Here is a 22,229-nt window from a genome sequence, read left to right on the forward strand (position 1 = left end):
TTGGTATGTATAATGGTGCATTTCTGGTTTATAAAGAAATGACTTCTTTTTTTTTTTGCTTATTCTGCTGTCAATATATTCAGTATACTGCCATCCTGTGGTCAATTGTTGAAGTTTTTGAGAAGCCGGTTTCACTGTGTGCGTCTGTTCCCCTCCAGGACGCAGGACGGCGATAAAACAACCTGCAAAGAGAAAAATAACCGAGGAAACGTTAGTGAGACAGCTGACTGAAGATCAAGCTACTAAAGTTACACATCAATACCGGAAAAGAAATGACTGTGTTTTCATAATAAAGCATTTATTGTGTTTCTTTCCTTATTATTGAACTCTGTATGCAAGGACGGCCGATATCTTTAGTTTTTATTTCATTATTTGAATTTTCTTCTCAAATACGTTGTTTTATTTCATATATGTACTTTGTAATACTCGATATTTCTTCCTAATAGTTATTTTACTCCAAAGGGAGACCGGAAGTATGTATTAATCCAGATATCTTGACTTTACTGGAAGTGCGTGAGTGAACTGGTGATTACGGAAATATCTGCTTAGCCAGAATCAAATAAATAAAGGATTAATATCGAGTCACCACCTGTGTCAGCCTGTAATACTGTCCACAATGTCCAGGCAATCCAACCGAACAACAGACAGCAAGAAGATGGTAGGCAAATCCCGCAGGATTAATATCGGGCAAATCTAGCTAGCGTCGCTAGCAAAATGCTAACCGTTGCCGAATTGCTAACATAAAAACTGGCTAATTTATTTTTCTGTGAGATAAGTTAAAAACTTGGCAGTCGTAGAGCTTTCTTTGACCTGTGTGGCTGGATTCGCGAAACGTATTTGTACTTGCTGAACAAGTATTTCATTCATTGTTTGATATGAAAAGGTTTCACAGGCTGTAGCTCGTTTTAGCACAGTTAGCCTGCGTAGTTGTACATGTTCCCCTCCTAGCCTGTTCACTTTGAATATATCTTTCCAAGTGAAATACGATTATAACAAACATGCATATATTCCGCTGTAGGTCTGTTATCATGTTTAATTGTGGGTTAGTTTTTATTAGTTGCAGCAGTTTTATAAATGCAGCGAAGACACAAGCCATATGTGTAAATACTAAAATAACTTACATTACGTTGACAAAAGTTGATATAAACTGTATTTATTCATAACTGACCCTTTGAAACCTCAAGCAACATCACTTTTCTTGTACATGGGGGAAAAGACAGTAAGCAGTTTGATATGAAATATTCTACAAAATGCACGAAAGTTGGAAATTTTGTTCTTAAAAAGTGAGGTTAAAATATATTTAAAATGACCATAATTACATATTTAAAATTATGTAAGTCATTCTAATTAAAATTATAAGACTTTTTTGAGGCCATGTTCAGGTAAATTTTGTGTAGTTTTTACTATTTCTAGCACATTTTTGGATTATTTTTTATGTCGTCGCACATTGCCTTCTTCCTATGTTTTGAATGAAATCCAGGTAATTCACTCAGGTTTCAAAGGGTTAAACAGCTCTTTTATATTTTATTTTTTTTAAATCAATGTCATTTGACTAGATTTCAGCACCAGGAGCTGTCCATTGTATGACATATTAATGTAGACCTCCTGATGCTGAGAGCTGCTCTGTATGTTCGAACGCATCTCACCGTGTTAAAGGAATTGATTATTTGATGGGAAGTTAAAGTCTTAAAAGAGTAAAGAGAGAGCTGGTACAACGGGCTTCAGTAAAAGTGTGGACCTAGCTGTTTAACCCCAAACCACCAGGGGCTAATGGCCACTATTCAGGCTATATGTTTTATATATATTATTGTTTATAATCATACTTGAACTCTCCCGGTTTTGCTCAGCATATCATATGAGAATGACTAGATGTTATGATATTAAAAAATCTATTTATCATTTACTGCAGCAAAGACAGTCGCCATATCAGATTTTTACTCACTTACCGATTGTTGCCTCTCTGATTAGTGTTTTACTCCCAGCTAACTGTCTTTTACTGCATCTTGTGTGGGAGTTGCAATCTTAATTTTGTTGTGACAATAAAGATATCTATCTAAAAGCTTGCAACTCTCTGGTAACATTTTTATAGATGCACATGTATGTTTTTGGTTATGGTAATTTAGGGCTGCCTCAGATGGTTTCTGCATCAAACAATGAGAAGGCATGCTTGTTGCAAAACTCACCACACTTTGATGCCCTTATTCCAGTGTGATTCATTTAATTTTGCAGCACAAATATTAGGAGAACTCTGTTTTCTCTGTTACAGAACTCTGAGCTGTTCACTCTGACTTACGGGGCCCTGGTCACCCAGCTCTGTAAAGACTATGAGAATGACGAGGAAGTCAATAAACAACTGGACAAGATGTAAGTATCCCCATCGACTGTCATTAATTGTCATTAATTGTGTTCACACTCAACTTGAGTTTGCAAATAGCATAGATGCCAAGCAAGTGTGCAAGACTTGTGTTAAAAAACAGAACACAATTTTTATCAGTAATTCATTTTATTTTATTGTTTGTTTGTTTTATTAATTGCATTGCAAATGTAATTTTTCCTCCCACCTTAATAATTTATTACATAATTATCAGAAATAAAGGTTTATTGTGAAACTAGCTCAGCTAGTCATATAGCAGTTATTCGTGTGTGTCAGCACAATTCACTTTAATAACTACGCTGGAGGACTTTGTTATTGGTACAGTGTCTAACAGCAAGGCTTCAACATCACACTGTACATCACCCATACCACCTTCAAATATCCAGCAACACACCCATACCATATCATACCATACCATACCATACCATACCAATATCAATATCAATATCAATATCAATATCAATACTAAAGTTACATTAGACAGATGGTATTCCCTGTGAATGCACACATTGAGAACATAATCCAAGTTGCTTTGTTTCAGCATGCTAAAGTTAATCTTTTGCTTGCTTAACTTGCAGAAGAAAAGTAATTTTCCGGCCTCTTGAGCATCACCAAGACTCACACTTTCACACTGCTCTGACACAATCTGCCGCCCGATCCATAATATACGTAGACACACAGAGATGACATAATCAGGGTTTATTTTCACACTTCTGTGTCAGAGGTTCCCCTCTGCTCTTGTAGTTTCTTAGAACATGCAGGGTGTTTGAAGAAGAGAACACTGATGTGTGTTTTTTTAAGAGAGCAAAAACTTTCTGGAAGGCTGTGCAGGATACTGTTCTCCCACCAAATAAGATTAAGAAAAATCGATGGGTTAATAACACAAAAATTCAAATCATCCTGTCACGCTGACAGGACTTTGGACTGGATGTGCTTTGCTTTTCTGGTTGTCCAGCAACCTTAAGCTCTCAACAAGCCAAGTCAAGATGAGGCTTGTCTTACCTGGCCTTAGAAGGCAGTGACTCTGCACTGCCCACTCTGCTAGTTGGCAGCCAACTGGTCAGAGACAGACCATGTTTGGATCGGGATGCATCAGTTGGCTCTAGAATTTGTAGTCAGGATAAGATGACTTGACCGTCTGATCATAATGATCATCATTTGCCAAGTGTATGACTCAAAAATGTTTGGAGTGTTTTGAACTGCCCTCTATCTTGTTACTATAATTTTTCCCCTACTGTGAACGGGAAGAATGACTTTATCCCTGTCTCTCTGTTGTTCATAGGGGTTATAACATCGGAGTGCGTCTGATCGAGGACTTCCTGGCGCGCTCCAGCATCGGCAGGTGTCAGGATTTCCGAGAAACGGCCGATGTCATCGCTAAGGTAATTGGACTTTTCCAGACCAATCAGAGCGTGACCGTGGACTTCTCCCAAAGATGGAGGGAGGGAGAAGGGGCTGACAGAAAATGAAAAATTACAGAGAGTGATGTTTTTGAAACATCCTAACAGTTGATGGAAGGAAAAACTGATGATTGTTACTGAATAGATCCGAAAAACCTTCAGTCTGCGTCCTTTTACACTAACGGCCAAGATGGCTTTCCTCTTCGGTTTGTGTGTTAGTAACCTTGATATACAGAAGGTGTGGATTCACTTACATGTGGAATGCAATTTAATCCCATTGGTCAGAGAGGTGATGCATATTCAGTGATACCCCGTCTCTGCTTCACTGTCCAGGTGCTCTTTACTCACTACGCTCTTAAACAACTAGAGTAGACATATTAATGTGTCTCTTGTTACTTACCGAATCACCTGGCTGATCATGTTACAGTTGTGACATATTGTACTTCAATCTTCCTCTCTGTGTTTGCCCCCATTTGTTTTGCAAAAGTCAGAGTCCCCTTATGACTGACAGACAGAATGATGCATGCAGACAGGGGAGGCTGCTCTCAGGCCTGACTGTGTGTTCAACACTCCAGCTGTTTTCAAGGTGTTGCTGCTGCCTGCTCTGGGAGTCATTCCACAAATGTAACCTCATACTAGCTCAGGGAACTGGCTCTTGGTCATGAAGAGAAGGGTCATGTCTGTAAATGGAGGACCACAGTGGGACAGCGGTTTGGAAGGTGCATTGATAGCCTTGCCTGAGGATATCATGTGACCTCAAACTAGACTCTGAAACCACCTCAGTCATTTGTCAATGAAATATATAGTATACGAGGGAGGTCTGCTGTTTGTTCAGGAAAACAGATTTCCCAGATCACGGCCGGTTTCTTCAGAGGGCAAGACTGAATCACACCTCTTCAGTTGTGGTGCTGTTAACTAATAATATTTCAGTGGTTCTAAAAATACTTGTTGTCATGGTAAGACCGCGCTCCAAAGTCAGACCATTTCGCATCTTAAAAAAAAAAGAATCAGCCAGCGCCAGTGAATATTTTCATTGGTTTGACTCCAACTTCACGAGCTTGAGCGACCTTTGATTTGTGCATGCAAAAAAAGTATGCAGACACATCACAGGGACAAAGTGCTGCGGAAGAGAAGAAGCAATAGACAACAGTAATGAGACAGGTGTGTTTACGATTAGAATCTGGCATTTCGGTTAAATCAGACATTACTGTTCATTACTGATTTCAGTTGAATAATCCTGCACTGTTTTCTTTTTTCATCCACATGTCACTGCGATGTGGTTGATGTTAGGTTGCATTTAAGATGTACCTGGGAATCACGCCCAGTGTGACCAATTGGAGCCCGGCAGGAGATGAATTTTCCCTCATCCTTGAGAACAACCCGCTGGTAGACTTTGTGGAGCTGCCGGATAACCACAGCACACTCATCTACTCCAACCTGCTTTGTGGGGTCCTCAGAGGAGCGCTGGAGATGGTAAGATCAACATACTCACTGTCAGAGGTGAGGAAGCAAGTCAAAGTCGAGTCGCAAATTTGATGACTTAAAACACGACTTGACAGAATCAAAAAGGACTTGAAACTCAGCTTGGACTTCAACACAAGCGGTAACTCCCGAGGCTGAAAAATGAAGCCAATGTTGAAGTGCCAAATACTGCAGTTCTTTGAATGGCCACTTGAGGCTGGCTCTAAAACCGACACCTTTTCAATACTTTTTGCGTAAGTGCACATTGTCAAAAGGCACCTTGCCTGCCAACATGGATCATAGTAAGAATGCGGCCACAGATAATAGGCCGCAGTGTTATTATAGGCTGGCGGATCACCTGACGGCACCAGGTGCGTCCACATAATACATCCACAGGCAGCGTCACTTGAGAACTTAGCCAGACAGAACCGGTCATGTGCATATAAAACGTGGAAGGATGCTGTCAGGTTGAAACAATGCCAGTAAGGACGTCATATAAGGAGCGCAAATGCGCGTATAGGGTGGGCGGTTGGAAGGGATGGTGAATGGGTCACACAAACAGCTGACTTTCATGCAGGACTGTGATGTTCGCCTCCCGTCTGAATGTGATGGGGTTTCTCTCTACATCTTACCATGTGCCTCTTATGCCTAAACCTAACCATTCGTGCCAGCATGTGTGTTTGATGTACCGCATTGGTTGCCATGTGCTGTTGTTGCCTAAACATAAGCACGTGCTGCGTCATCTCACCATGTGCATTTGTTTACATCACGGTAGCACTATCCTGGAGCATAAACAGCTGACGCAGGAGGATACCTAAGACATAATAAGTAGACAGTGATGACAAAGCAGCACCATGTGTTGTTGGGATCACCAAGGGCACCAAGTTGGGATCAGGAATTTGTCAGCAATTCCCAGAGACGCCCTTAATAAAATGCCCAACTTTACAACAGGGGGGTGGGGATTGTTTTGTAACTCACCATTTATATTTTATGAAGATCCAAGGTTTTAATGATTGTTTTCAGCTGCACTTGTTTTAAGAAGTGGATACCATTTTTTAAAAGTCTTTTTTTTTTCACAAAAGTAGTTGTTAGGGACTCAAAATGCAATGTTCAGGACTTGGAACTCTACTCTGAGCTTACCTGTCTTGACTTGGGACTAGAATTGGAACCGAGTGCAAAGACTTACGACTTACCAGTGATGTGCTTAACAATAGCTTGGTCCCACCTCTGCTTACTTTACATTAAAATAACACTTCACGTAAATTTATTGTAATCATCTAATAGATTTCTGGTGTAGTTTCATGAAGAGAAAAACATTTTTTGCATCGAAATGAAAGTGATTTTGTTTCTGTTTTAGGTCCAGATGGCTGTGGATGTCAGATTTGCTCAGGACACCCTGAGAGGGGACAATGTGACAGAAATCCGCATGAAGTTTATCAAGAGGATTGAAGAAAATCTCCCAGCAGGAGACGAGTGATGAAAAAAAAGAGTCTCCTTTTAACTTCTTGTGTCTCATTTAGGGACGACTGAGTCGATCGAGGAACACCTTTACATACAGTCGTAACGGATGAATGAACTCAAACATATGTGGTAAAAAGACTCTTCAGTTTCTGGCATCTTCATCTCCCGCTCTTTCTAACTGTGTTGTTGGGAGAGAAGTGCTAGGAATTAGAAGAGACGATTGAGATTTCCAGAAAACACTTTACACTATCAAAAGATCATAACATGACCCTGCTACCTTGAAGAGCTTATCTGTAAAAAAATTTCCTTGGCACTGATCTGTGGTCCAGTTTAAGGGAAAAGTTTTGTAGGTTTGTGCCTACATGACATCTGTTGCAGTTGAACAGAAGAGAATGCCTCTGACCATTTATCTGTCACCATGGAAAGTCACTTTTTCCTTCATTTGATGTTAAAATATCTGTTGCGTGGCTTTAAAGAAAGATGTCTTTTCATTTGGCCATGTATACACTGTTTTCTTTTTTTTGTAGGAAGGCTGGAAAACCTTACATCATAATGTTTTTATGTTTGTCTTGTTTGTTTTCTTTTTGTTTGTTTTTTTAAAGAAATCACTATATATTGCTGCCAATTATATGGCATGTTAATTTATGTCGATGGATGTGTCAAATAAAAGCGACATATTTGATATGATGCTTTTCTCACATGTTTGTGACAGTGGAGAGACTTTACACTTCATGAGGTGCTTGTTGGGCAACCTGGAACCGTTTTAAACATACACACACACACACACACACACACACACACACACACACACACACACACACTGTGTCTGCTGTGCCACCTTGTCAGTTTTGGTTCAGTGTACTGTGGGAGCGTTATTCCTCTGGGGTACCGCAGTTGCTCTGCAAAGGCAAACAATAACAGACCTAATGCCTCTCTTATGTTTGTTCAGGGTACATGGAAGCAATCTGTGTGTGGGGGTGTGTGTGTGTGTGCCGAAAACGAAAGGCTGCCTTACTAAACTCACCAGTTCTTGGTTCTGGTTGTCACACCTGTGAATGGCTTTCCATCACCCTAAAGTAACAAACAGAACTTTTCATTTAGACCCACTGCACACCTCGTCAATAACTGAAAACACAGGTGGCCATTCACACACTCACACACTCCCACACACACACACACACACACATGCACATGTCATCCCCGGCCTGTCTTTAGAGTTAAAAGTCTGTTGTGGATACCAGGAGAACATTAGCCATGTTTTTCTTATTCTTTGTCTTTTTTTGTTTTATTGTGTAACAGAACAATAACATTAGTACTAAACTCACGAGTCTGCTGAAAGCACTTAGAGGATGAGATTGTCAGATATGGATTTCCTTTTGGAGAAATCTGTCAGCTATTAGCCGTTGGAAACCTTCGGGGCGCCACACATTTCTATTTTACAGCTGCTATTACATGAACGCATTTCTGCTTTTACAGCTTTAGAATTCAGGCACTTGAAGTAAAATTCTCCAAATAGCCACCAGAGGTTGCTGTTTACATTACATTCCTTAGCTGCAGGCAGCATCGTTCTCAGTGCAAGGCTTAAGTGGGTTATTGTGGGAGAAAAACATTCCCTTATTTGTGGGAGTGAAGGCTAGAGCTGCCAGAAAACATAAATAAAAGGTTCATTTTCAGATTATGAATATGGGAGGAGCAGACAAATCGTAGTAGTTGAGCAGTTTCTGATGCCAATATATGGACTCTAAGCTTTGATTTGGCTGGAGATAAGAGAAACCATGACAACATGGAGAGTTTGTACTTCATAATGTTGGGGAAGATGTATTAGATGGGATTTCTTCGTATTATTTACTGTCTTAAGCCTCTGCCCACTCCTGTCTGGGGTACTGCTCATTTAAAAGGAGAAAGAGTGGAAAGTGGAAGCACCCTGATGACAGCTGTCGGCTTGCAATAAGCCTGGTGGGCCATTAGGCGAGCTCTTAGCACATTACGTGCACATATCTATGCACCCTGTAGGCCCGTGATGTGGATGTTGGATTGAGAGCAGGCAGGAAATAGTTTTTGTGCAGAAGCTCGATGTAAATGACTTGGCAGAATTAGAGCCGTGTACCTGGGGGATGGACGGACAGCTGGGTTTGTGTACTTGTGAAAACCTGTATCACTCTGCCATATGCTCGCAGGAATTTGACTTGACGAACACACGTATACACACATACTGTACATGGAGGCCAAAGTGAGGGTGAATTTATTACAACCACTGTACTCACAGATAGGTGTTAATACACACTAGAAGGACCTTGTCTAAACACGCAAATAGCCCGTTTCTCTGTCTCTCACCACTTCACAGGTCCACCAATATGTCTATTGAGAGTTTTGTGTTGATTTTTTTGCAGTTTTACCCCTATAAACAAAGTATGAAGACCACAAACTAACTAACGCTCCGTTATTACTTCACTCCTCATAACCTGTCCATCTGGGATTACGTTTGCGAGACTGCAGATGTTGTTGCAGAGTAAAAACACACTAAGGAAGAAAAAAGAAAATAAGTTGTAGTTGAGGCACTTAAGACTCTCTCCGAGCCATGAGGAACTGCTTCGGAGAGGCTATTTTTATCTATTGTTTCCCTCTCCTCTCCTTTCTCTCTCTCATCGTTCTTTAAAACACACACACGCACTCTGTGAGAGGGACGTTTCCTGTCACTCATATCTCAGACACAGTTTGGTGTCTCGCATCATTTTTATTTGTTTTATTTATGTCAAAGTCATTAATATTATTTATTGCAGCTGCTTATATTTTTGGAAAACTTTATTAGGACAGACCTGGAAAACAAGTAGCAAATGTTACGGGCCTGAGACAACGTGCGCCGATCTGCTTTAAGCCAGCTAAACGTTTCCATGTGGCCTTTATGGGAAACAAATGGTGAAAGGCACGCTGTGACAGTAAAGCCCAGCGCACAGCCTGGTATTGACCTGCGCTTATTGAATACCGCATCCCTTTCTTCTACCTCCACTCGATCCATTTCCATCCACCACTTCTCCTAGTTTTCCCACTTTGTTTTCTCTGCCATTGTTTTGATCATTCCTTCCATTTTCGTAGTCTTGTTAATGTTTTGCTGATGTGCTCAAGGAAAGCCAGCAACTCTCTAAATCATAGAGAGGATGTGTGATAGGCAACCTTTTGGGAATGTCCCACATCTGATGCAAAACTGTTGTCTCTAGAGTGAGGTAAGACAAAAGATGCAGTCACCCGGGATTTCCACAGGTTTCCGGAGTGTGTGTTTTGTGTCTGGTCAGTGGAAAGAGTGAAGATGACAGCAGGACAGACAGCACTTTTTGACAAGAGAATGCAGTGAGTCAGCAAAAGAGTGCATTCATGGTAAAAATCCCAGACAGACTGAATAATGTTCCCAGGCAGTGAAGCGGTGGGAAGAGGTGGTTGATTTAATGAGTGTGTCTCTGGAGCGCACCTGAAAAGATGCTCACATGAACATGGAGAGTTGTTACATAATTCACAGGCTCTACACTTGTCTGCTAAAACACATCCTGTTGTCCATGGTGAAAGTGAGATTTTGGCGGTTTGAGGGGATGTTCATTTGGGATCTATGTGCATAAACACCAGTAAATAAACGTGGATGTGGTTTTGAGGGGTAATTATGAGTTGATTGGGTATTCAGTCACATTATGTACCCACTGAAATCTGCTGCTGCATCTGCAAGCCATTTGGAATATGAATCATCACCCACTTCCAGACAAACTGTTGAGCACTTCCTATAAATCTAATAACTCATGCATTGCTCAACCATTTAGCATGGACCACACATCCCAAAGAAAGTGAGAAGTTTTTAGGCCTCCTGAAGTTATGTTTGGGTCATCAGGAGTGTTGGCAGGAAGGGTGAAATGAGAAACAAAACAAGTGAAACACACTTTTCTCCAAGCTCTAAAATAAAAGCATGGAGCACATCCAGTGAACCCGCTCAGTAAAATCCTGGATCACCACTGTCACGAGGGATTCGTGTTAACAAAGAAAACATCTTCTCAGCAGGAAGACATGTCAGGTTGAAGTTGATCCAACACCGGGTCTCTTTTCTGTCTCACAAGTGACCTGGCCTGTTCCACGAACGCTTCAGTTGGAGCCCTGGAAGACGCCGAGCCATTTAATGCCTTGTTTTTAGTTTTTCCTCCTTCCCTTTCTTCCAGGCTTTTTGGATGGGAACTGCTAAGCTTCCTTCACTCTGCTTCCAATTTCCTCTTGCTCTTTTGTTCTTCCTCTTTTCTCCAGGATCTGATGAAGAGGAGTTTTTAGACGTTCCTGATGATACAGGTTTTACCCCTTCCAGATCCTCTTTATCTTTGAGCCTCATTTTCCCACAATACGCTCAACTTTTGTCTTGTTTTTCTCCTTCTTTTCTTCCCCTTTTTCCTGACCCCGCAGCCGTTCGAGCTGGAGTTTATGTAACAGCAGCAGAACTTTCCAGCTTGGAACGGCCTCACTTGAAGATGGAGCAAGGAGAATGAGTGGGAGAGAAGGGAAGAAAAAAAAGTGTAATGTAATATTACACTGGCTAGTGCTGAGGTCAAACGGCATCTCACCTTTGACTTCATTATTCCAGGGCCGTTTCCTCTGAATGCATATATGTAAGCATATATTTAGATCACTCTCCCAGGCAGTAACAAATACGTTAATTCCAATTGAAAAGCAGGAATGTGAAAGTCCTGGTTTGCCCTGGACTAAAATCAATCCAGGCTTCCCTCCCAGAGCACAGGACTGCCTCGAGGCTGCACACCAGCTGCACTGGACGGGATATCACCGCTCACCACTGCCAAGCATGAACCGACCTTGTGTGTGTGTGTCACATTAAAATTTTGGAGTGACAAAACACACATCATATATTGATTAGAGCGAAGTACTTCTGATGACGCATGTCTCCCCAGCAGGTCATCTATCTAACTCTTAAAGCATGATATCCGAGCTAATATCACAGCATAAATCTAGACCCCAGCCCGAAGGCTTTATGTCTTTAGCAAGTCATTTATTATTCGCCCACTTCAAGCACCTTTCACACTAGTCAATGTGATTGTAAGGGGTCTGGATGTCCTATTATACAGGCTAGACATTTCAGTCTAAGTATGACTTTCCATATAAAACACCTCAAGCTGTCATGCTGGAGAAGACTGACTGGAATCTGACAGCTGGAGGTTCATGAAAAGTTCCCAGAGTGGGAGATGCTTAATGGGGCATTATTAATGATATTCCCATTCAGCTGTTTAATGCAATCTTAGAATTTTTTCCAAATAAAATGAAAATGTCGAAATTAATTAAACACATTAAATGATATCAAAAAAGGCTTTGAAGAAATCAGGCAAGTTGTATGGATGAAAAATGCCCTTGGGATTTTTTTTAGTGCACCAAAAAAAAACAACTTTGCAGCTATTAGATCCCACATTAGCATTAGGGCTGGTACTTTTCTGAAAATTTTAATGTGTAAATGTAAACTTTGACCTGCTTGTGCTCCAATAGAAAAGTCCCCTAACCCTCGCCAAAAACAGGGGGATTCATATTCTGGGGAATATGAATGGCAAAACCTTATGGCAAAACATCCAATAGCCTGATTGTTGAGATATTTTTGTCTGGACCAAAGTGGTGCTTTTAGTGGCCTCGCCATTTCTAGAGCATCGCTGCAAGTGTAACTAGTAAAACTTTTCCTCCTTTTAACTCTGCTACAGAAGGCAAAAGTCTATCATTTCTGCTCTTTAACTTTTTTGTCATTAAGGACGAGGCCAGACAAATGTTCACATTGTCACTCAAGGTATTATTTTCATCAGGTGTAGTGTTACTCCATCCCAGTATTGCTGGAGTCTTTGGTGGTGTGTTTGCCCAACTGTGAAGCCTTCAAAGTCTGTGTATTGTTGCTAAGTTCAAGACCTCTTGTTCACCTGCTGGGCGGTGATGCAAAGGCCTCTGGGTGATGAGAGATTTCATGTTTTGGGCTGTATTCATTGGAAGGGCCAATACTAAGCGTAAAGCATGCCTCATCACTAATCCATAAAAATAATCCATTGTAGTGCGCACGCATCTAGTACAGCAGGAGGGATTTTCTCTGCAATTTTAATGTCTGTCGTGCAAGTCTTGCCTCCAGGTGTATGATTCTCTGATTTATGCTAACTGTGGGTTTCTGAGCACCCCATTAGCACAAGAGAGGATGTTGTCAGCACAGGAAAGGACTTGACTTTGTGTGCGTCTGAGAAAGTGCAAGAGGACATGCATGTCCTTCAACTACAACATATGCATACATATATTTAGGATGCATAATGGGACTGTATTCTCAAATGGCAGTGTTCATGCCAAACATGTGTAGCTGAATGTTCAACTTTTGCCTTTTCCATTTCCTCGCTCATGTCATTCAATAATGTGAGCACTGCGCCAAAAGTTCTTCTTAATTTTTATAGCGTTGAAATCTTGATGTTTGTGTCTGCGTGCATGTGTAGATATTGTAGAGGATTACTCCCTACATATGTGTGCATCTGCTTCACCTATGCGCCTCCCTGTGTGATTTTGTTACTCATTCACTGCAGAGGTGCTGAAAGCGCTCTCGGTGGGCCTCATAACGCACAAACCTTTTTCCAATTAGCTGTCCAGGTTGGGCTCAGTGGTGCTTAGATCTACTGTAAATCTGACCCAGACAAAACACCCACCGGGCCTGCTCCAAAGGGACACATAGAGAGAGGAAGACGGAGGAAGCTGTCAAGAGCTGTGTAGCATTTTGTCGGATGGTTTCCGGGCCTCTCCTGCTGCAGGTCAGTGTCTAGCCCTCCGACTGTCAGCATCCACATCAGTTAGCCAGTTTAAGGACAGTCATATGGTTTCATGCAGGGAGAAATTAAAAAGCCAGACAGATTCTGATCTGTGTGGCCATGTTACAACCACACACATGTATGTATGCAGCCACAAACTGTCCCACACGCAACTATCAAATCTTTTCTGTCTATACTGCCTGGATCAGAAGCATGCCTCATGTCAGCAGGAGGGTCTGTTGTTTTCAGTAAACAGCGGTGCAGCCGACTGTCACCAAGTGAGATTCTCTTCGGGTTTACTAGTCTTTCCAGCCCGCTGTCATCTGAGAACACTGTGGTTTATTTTTGAGTAACTATGAACCCATTTTGTTGTTAATATGTTGAGAGTCCATGTAATTATTCCCTATTTCCCCTTCTTTAATTCTATGAAAGCACTTCTTTGATTCAGACATTCAACCGTAACCAGTTAAACCAAAATTATATTTCAAAGAAACAAAGAAAAGTGAAACATAATTACTGAAAACAATCTGTTTTCAGAATACTGCATTTGGTTTCTTTTGCACTCAGTTATGCAGCACGCACCATGGAGACATTTGTAGTGGACATAAAAGCCAGTGGAGCTGAGCATATGAAACCTGGATGCCCTTGGAGATGTGCTTTGGAAGACAAAAGCATTACTCCAACTGTAAGGAAGCATCCAACATTCTTTTTTCTTTTCTTTTTTAACTTTTATCTCTCCTTTGTCTTTCTCTGTTTTATCAATTTCTTGGCAGGTGTGAATGATTTCAGACCGATGATGCTGTGAGAAAAATGAAGACGTGGTCTCGGCCAAGATAAAAGTGATGACATTTTGTTTTGAGCAGTATGTTTGTCTGGTATTAGCACAGACTGTATAAAAGAAGTGGACTAGCCTCCGGATCCGAAAAGTGAAGCCAGAGGGGAATTGCCTTATACCTGCATTCTTTTTAACGGCCAGCAGGGGGCGACTCCACTAATTGCAAAAAAAAAGTCTCATTGTATAGAAGTCACTGAGAAAATGAGCTAACTTGATTTTTTTTTTTACCTCAGTGAACAGTTTACTAATATGTTAATGGTCTCTAGCGCTAGTGTCTTCAATACAGCATGATGTTCGTTTAGTAAATGGTTCCATTTAGAGTAAAATAGATCATAAAGAAGGCTACCCTGCAACGGACAAGTTGCTACTGTAACGACTTGTCAAGTGGGAAGTCTCTTATCAAATAATGATCATTTCTTGCACCAAAAAACATGTTGGCGACAGCTAAAATGTCAAACTTGAGGCTTCTCATAGTTGGTATAAATTTTGTTATTCAAATAGTTTAATTTATGGGAAACACAAAAGAAGTTCTAAACTGTAACATATTTTTTACATCACCTACAAAACCGTCAAGGTTAAGGTAAAATCATAAATGATCTCACTGATGTTGATATAGTTTGTAGTAATGGGATGTGCTGCAACAAGAATTCAGTTGAAACACTTCATCAACTTTAACACCTGAGGCCAGAAGCAGCAACCATCCTGATGGCGACACCTTTACCATGAATGCTCGATCTGCTAGGGTGGACCTGGTAATGGAAGCTCAAAGAGCGGACTGTTCAGAGACACAACCCCCCATTCACACCAAGCTCCGGTGCTGCATGGTCTGGTTCAACTTTACAACATGAAGGGGGGTCTTAAAACATGCCCTGTCACTACTCAACCTCCCAAAAATGTCACTGATTTTAACATACACACACACACCTGCCCATGGCTCACCAGTCTTTGACACATGTTGGGAGAAAGGTGGGGCTGTAGTTGTAGCAGGGTATTTATGATATCATGACATCATCAGGCCAGGTGATGGAGTGCTGTGTCATGCTTTGTTTGGTTTTCCAGCTCTAACTGTACTAGCAATAACACCAGCTCTGGGAGAAACATGTCAGCGGAGGATCTTACTGAGATTGGCGCACAACTGTGAGGAGAGGAAAAGAACATAAAATAATAACCCAGGGGGTAAATGTGTTCGGAACAAATTCAGGTTTGAATATAAGTGCGTAATTATAACAAGGTGCCGTCAATCACAGTGTCAGCTCCCCTCAGCCAGTGCCCTCGCACTTTAGTGACCCCTGACCTCTCGCGCACCACAGCACTAACATTGTGCTCCTTGTAACCATACACTGTATATAAAGATTAATTCACAGTGTATGCTTGTGACACATGACGTACTTCTCTGCATCTTCATATTCAACATACTGGATGATGGTTACATACATACATTATATACTGTGGAGCCAAATACACACCTGAAAGTTAATTTGCTTTAAAGGACTGTGCCACCAATTTGTTTTAACCCATTTTTTTAACTCCAATATAAGGACATTTCACATATTTTTAATTAATTTTAATTAATTCATAATTTGATTTTTTCATATGTTTTTACATGTATTTTCTACCATTGAGGAAGCCACTGATTGACGTTTATTTGTGTTAACTAAAAAAAATGACTAAAAAGGCTTTTCTTTCTAAGACCATAGCCATAGAGTCAACATTTTCAGCAGGGATATATGAAGTGTCTAACAGTGTAATTTCTTGCAGTGGCAGGGCGCGTGTGCAGGCTACTCCTTCACCTGCACGCGAGTTCATGTCGCGCGCGCGCGCCCCTCCCTCCCCCCTCCCCCCGGCCATGCACCGTCAAAACAATGGAAAGATGCACTTCAAATCCTGCAGCTCACCTTCCGATTTTAAATCAGTTCGGGACAGAGCACCGCTAAATGTTCCCTTTGCAAACGCACAATTAAGGAGAGGACTGGGATGTCAAACTGCAACAGACATCTGCCACAGTTACACCCAAAAAAGTAAGTGAAATGCTTTCGTTAGCTAGCTAGCCAAAGTTAGCTTCTGCAGTGCCGTAATCATAAATACACGAGGTTTAACCCAGATAGCAATAACGAAGGTGGCTACTTAATGTGCAGAATCGCGTGCATGTTAGGTAGCCACGTGCTTTGTTGTTATTGGGCTTAATGGAGTGGACAAACAGGAAGCTGGCAGTCAGATCAGGGGGTAGGATATTTCTATTATATTCTGATGGTGTGAAAATTTCATGTGTAATGTGTGCTCGTTACTATGGTTTTATATTTCTGTTAAGCAGCATAGTGTTAACCGCTTTACTTCTGACATTTTCTCTCAGCCCTTGAACTCAAACAGTTGTCTAATGTTCCAAAAATGTATTTAAACCATTAGATTAACATCATAACGTTGCTACCACTAGTTGGCAAAGGTTTGAAGTTATATCATACACATTTATAGCCATGCCAAAGATTGCTTGAAACGAAACAACACCTGACCAAAAAACACACACCTTTAACACCATCAGTGATCCAAAAATAGATCCTGGAAGGCCCCTAAAGTCCCTAAAGGGTGTTAGGCTTTTAACTATTTTATTTTTATGATGTTTATATATTTGAAAGGTGGTATAAAGCACAAGAGTGTAATTTTAATCGATCTCCCCATTGAATAGGTACAGCTTGATTCTTTTCAAAAATATGTGAAGAAGGCAATGCGCAACAAGAGAAGAAACACTCCCGAAATTAGCCAGAAATAAGCAAATAAAAGAACAAGCCAACAACAACAAGGCAACAAACAAGACCTGGAAAACGTGCTTAGAAATTACAATAATTCTGAAACATAATTTTAAATATATAATGTTGATAAATACATTTCCCCTAGCTTTTTTTTTAAAAAAAAAAAATCTGTATCTGCAAAGTTCTTGTAATTTGTGTAACATTTCTTATCAAATTGCTCATTGCCTTACTCTTCACGTTTTTGAAAGAAATTGCACAAAGTTCAAAGGTTTAAATACATGTGGAAGGTCTAAGAAAGCAGCACAAGAAAAGTGATGCTGATCCAGGTTTTAAAGGGTTAATGTAGAGCCACTTTTATCTGTATATCAGCTCTTTGAAGGATGACTTGGACTTGGGACTCATACTCAGGTACTGGTGACTTGACTCTGACTCGACTTTGACTCTTCTTTGGACTTGGACACTGGTGACTTGAGACTCGACACAGACTTGGGTCGGTGAGTCGAGTTCAACACTGCAAGAGGGAGCGAAATGCTGTTGGACAGAGTGATAAATACATGAATATATCAATGAAGGGGTTGTCAAAGTGTAACCCGGCGATCTTTTCCAACCATTACAAACAACAAACAAAAAAAGTCCACCGAGACCACCAATATTTAGTGCTACCACGAAAATAAGAGAATGACTGTGGTTGGTGGTGCAAGGTGTATGCTTAAATCAGCAAGGAAAGAATGACAGGCGTAGTGGAGAGATCCATGAATGTGAGTCATTCATTAGCACCTCTTTATAGAGTTGTGTACCTCATTTTAAAAAAAGGTACAGTACCTAAAAATAGGAGCAAGTAACATGCACGGAAAACTGCATCTGATGTTTCCATTTTCACATTTTGGACACTTATATAAAGTGTTTGACGGGATTAAAACCAAAATGATTGTGGTGTTTCTTTGACCACATCACACCACCTGTAGACCCGCCCTTGCTACTGGTGTTCTAAAGGCCAAAGAGGCCTGTAACACCAACCAGCAGCTCAAAGGAAATGCATCATTATTTCCGCCTCCTGAAAGAGGTTGAACTCATATACATCCTCTTTATATGTGTGCATATGTGTGTAATATGGAATCATTCAAGATTAAATACAATTAGACTTTCTATAAGCTGACAGAGACGGCTTCATGTTGGAAGGACAGTGGGATGGTAACAGTGTTTCCTTCTTAATGTTTCCATTTCAGGGCAGCCAGAGACTGAGGTGGGAGGAGTGTGGATGGTCACCACGGCTGACAGATGAGGTCACAGCAGGAAAAGGAAGTGGGATACACGCGTTTGACCTGTCAACTGGGCGTAGGATATGTGAATCGTCATCTGGGGCCAAGTCGGGCCAGGTCAGTCTGTCTGTGTGTCTTGCACCTTACAGCAGCTCACCCGGTCACTCCTACTGTACTTTGTGATTTTTATTATTCCACTGACAATCAGAAGTTTGGATAAAAATTCAATTTTTTATCAAAATTGGAAAAAAGTAAAGTACTGCTGACCATGTACAACTTGTTATTGGTGTATAGTTAATGATGAGGATGGCTCCGTCACAGCTATACTGAGGATATGCCCAAAGCGAAAACAGAAAAAAAGGACTTCTTTGGATTGTAACAGCAGAGCACGTGCATTTATTTCCTATGTGAGGTGGTATGGACGTCACAAATGAGGCTTCTTTTTGTGAAGTGGTGGATGTGACCCAAATAGTGCTGGTATTGACCTTGCTAATGGACTTTTTACATGTTTTTACATTAAGATGAGATAAGACTTAAGGAATCCCACATTGGGGAAATTCACATGTTACAGCTGCTCAAGAGTCAAAAGCAGAGAAAAATGCAAAAGTGATTTGAGTACAAACAACAGATGAAATATTGCAAAATACCAAATAGATAAAAAAAGATAATATAAAATATAAAAATTTGAATATAAAAATCAAGTAATATTAAATAAAAAATATTTATACACTATACACACACCTTTTACTTAAACAAATACATACGTAAATACTCTTTCACTGTAACTGTCAGACACTGCCAGGTGTATGTTTATACCAAAATAGTATTGTAATGTAAAGTATGCGGAGAGCCTTTACTGCCCTCTGGTGTCATTTACAGGCACACTGCTTTGCTGTTCCTCTGCTGTCAGTGTCGGAGTTTGACACATATAAAACTCCCTAGGCTAATGTGCAGCCAAAAATTCTGGTTGTGCCCATACTTAAGAAGGTAAAATAATAACACAGAGGCTCCGTAGTCTGAACTAAGAAGGCAAAGTCTTTATTGCATTCCATAATAATAATAATAATAATAATAATACATTTATTTATAGAGTGCTTTTCACAATACTCAAAGATGCTAAAGAGAGACAAAAATGTCAATGGCAATGCATTACAAGTTCAAGAAGCAATGTCTGACACTGTTACAGCTTTTCTCAGGCCTCTGGACAATGTCTTCTTCTTTGTGTGGCTTTAGTGTTACAGTTTTATCACTGCCTGTGGGTTTGGAATGTTCTCAACAGCACTTCAGTTGTTTTTTTTCACATTTTTATTTGGACAGAGGTTTATAACAGTATGTATTGACAGGATTTTTTTTGAAAATGGAGGAGAAAAACCCTATTTTTTATGTAAAAAATACCTGCGTTTGTGTGGATTTGGGCTTCAGTTGAGGCATACTGACGCCTGCACTGTTTTGCCTTCATGAGGTGTTGCAAACCTCATTCAGCCAAAAATCTCCAGTGGAGAATCCCTTATGATTGTGCCAATAACAAATCATTGCACTGGTGGAAAAACTGTCTTTCATGCAGTGTCTATTGCCAGGTTTATCAGTTTAATCTAATTGAGGATCCTCGTTGGTTTCTCTTGACAAACTTTGGTGGGAACAGATCTGTCACACAGACCCCAAAGGTAATTATGAAATCAGTGGCGCGAGATAATTGGCTTCTATTATCCTTGTCTGGATGAGTGAAGGCAAACAAAGCTTTCCTGCAGAGGAGGGAAACAACAGTCTTCCCACTGTCCATATTACCGGAGCACCTTTTGAGGTGAAACTGGAGAAGACATTTAATGCTGTGAAATGATTTTGGCTTTCTGCGGGGATCAGCTATGGGGGAGGATATTACAAGAGAAAAAAAATGGCAAAATTGTTTAATACAGGCGTGAAACACACTAAGTTAAAGAGTTAAATTGGATGAGGTCTGGACTCTGTACATGTAGAGAAACCACAGCAAACCATATATCCATTAGGTCATTCCTGAGCAGTTTTTGGCATAATCCTTCTCAATATGCTACTCCATCCACATCTCCTACTCACTCAGCTTCTCCCCTGCATCATTTTCTCTCCATGGTATTATGGTTTCGACGTGATAATTCCAATTTACCTTTATGGTTTTGACTCAGCATAAATCTCTTTCACTGGACTTCAACATGGACTTAACACGGCACAGCAGGCCCAGCCCAAATGCACTTTCTTTCATAAACCTCTCGATCCTATTTCCCAGACTATTATGCTTGCATATTTCAATCGGCATGGAGCGCAAGTGAGGGGTGGAGGAGGAAGGGGCAAGAGGGAGGGGAGGGGGAGAGAGAGGGGAGGAATGAAAAACACAAGGAGGTCAGCAAGAGAGACATTTCTTTCTTTCACACCATGTGTTACTGTAAGATATTCATTTCCTCTGCGATTCCTCTCCCTCCCTCCAGCCCTTTGTTTTTCTTCTCCATCACTGTCAGTGTGCACTGGCTGAGGTAGTCCAGGTCGCATCAAGTCCACTGGATCACGTCTCAATCTTGGATCCATCCCTGCAAATCGGTTTCCCAAATTGTGAACCGTGCAGAGTGCAGCTGTGGTAACCCGAGAGCTTTCTGTTGTAGTTCTGAGCCGCCAAAGCCTATTAAAAATGAGCATGTTTGACTTCTGAGCCTGGTTTTGCGATTGAACTAAAGGGACAATCTTATTTATCAAATCGAATCTAGATAGAGATCTGTTGACTTCATGTGAGATTTCTCGTCAGACTTGGATTGACTGTAAGGTAACATGTCAGCAACATGGTCTGCTAACAGGGCTTTTATTTGCAAGCCAGTAAAATGTTATTAATTCATGTGAAGCAGTAATTAATAGATTCTTTGACAATCAAGGCAAATGAAAAAGAAAGTAAATTCCCTCCCTTATTTTGGTTGCATTTTTCTTTTTCTATTTGTCCGTTTCCAACCCTTGGCCTGTACTGCCCCCTCAGTAAGGCTGAAGTCATTATTTAACAGCGCAGTATGGCCTCAGCTTTAGACATTCTCATCGTAAAATCATAAAAACACGGCTGTGGTTGTACTTCGAAATGCAAGGCATTCTGGCAGTCAGACAGTGGATGTAAGTCATTCCATGTGGAGTCGAGGGTTGCAGAGGCTCAAAGTGTCACATGCTTCTGTTGCTGCTCTTTGGTTCCCATGCACAGTAGCCAGGGATCCTCATTAAATTTTGTGTTTTCATTGAAGACTTAATGTGTCTGTCCCATATTGGCTACATCATTGAAACCCATCAAAATAAGGAACGTGGTGTTTTTGACATCCTGCATGATCCGAATGTAATCCATCTTCGCACCAGAGGTAACGTGTTAAGCAGGTCAGAGGTCGTATAGACACAGGCGTTCACAAAAGCACTCAAATAGTAGCTTGTTATGCTGACAGGAAGCTGAACTGTTGCTTAGAGTAACCATGAGGTAAAATGCCCTCCTGACCTGCTTATGAACTTTCTTGTAAGAGATTATTTTTGGGCTTTTATTGCCTTTAATTGACAGGACAGTATGAAAAGGGGAGAGAGTGAGGGGGAGACATGCAGCAACGGGCCGAGGTCGGATTTGGACCCGCGGCCGCTGCAGCGAGGACACAGCCTCTGTACATGGGGCACCGCTCTATCCACTGAGCCACCAGGCGCTCCCTGCTTATGAACTTTCTTTGCGATCTTTTGTAGATGCAGTCTTTTTGTGTGGTTTATGAGATTCATGTCAGTCTTGGGTTCCTGACTTCAACGAAGCCACCAGAGCCCTGGAGCTGTTCAGATAATGTCCATTGTTCAGGCTCCATCGGTTAAACTACTCATCTTCTCAGACTCATTTTATAGTCAAAAATGTCGTTTTTAAGCTCAGTTATCAATCCTTAAT

General features: G+C 40.9%; 2 protein-coding genes across 2 annotated transcripts in view; both read left to right on the plus strand.

Annotated features, from left to right (window-relative positions):
- The first annotated feature begins 477 nt into the window (after positions 1–477).
- Positions 478–7,378, plus strand: trappc3 (trafficking protein particle complex subunit 3). Its single transcript, XM_042506465.2, has 5 exons — positions 478–658; positions 2,267–2,364; positions 3,657–3,756; positions 5,065–5,247; positions 6,593–7,378. The coding sequence occupies exons 1-5, from the start codon at positions 617–619 to the stop codon at positions 6,710–6,712; spliced, it is 543 nt and encodes a 180-aa protein (XP_042362399.1). The 5' UTR covers positions 478–616; the 3' UTR covers positions 6,713–7,378.
- An 8,796-nt stretch (positions 7,379–16,174) lies between these two features.
- The window catches only part of col8a2 (collagen, type VIII, alpha 2), a 123,643-nt gene continuing 117,588 nt past the window's right edge, over positions 16,175–22,229 (plus strand). Inside the window, exons 1-2 of the mRNA XM_042507074.2 lie at positions 16,175–16,337; positions 18,290–18,439. The gene's annotated coding sequence lies outside the window, so the exon portion shown is untranslated. The remainder of the gene's footprint in view (positions 16,338–18,289; positions 18,440–22,229) is intronic.

The sequence above is a fragment of the Plectropomus leopardus genome, chromosome 17 (genome assembly GCF_026936395.1).
Source record: "Plectropomus leopardus strain MGB_pleo_1.0 chromosome 17, ASM2693639v1, whole genome shotgun sequence".
Lineage (NCBI taxonomy): Eukaryota > Metazoa > Chordata > Actinopteri > Perciformes > Serranidae > Plectropomus > Plectropomus leopardus.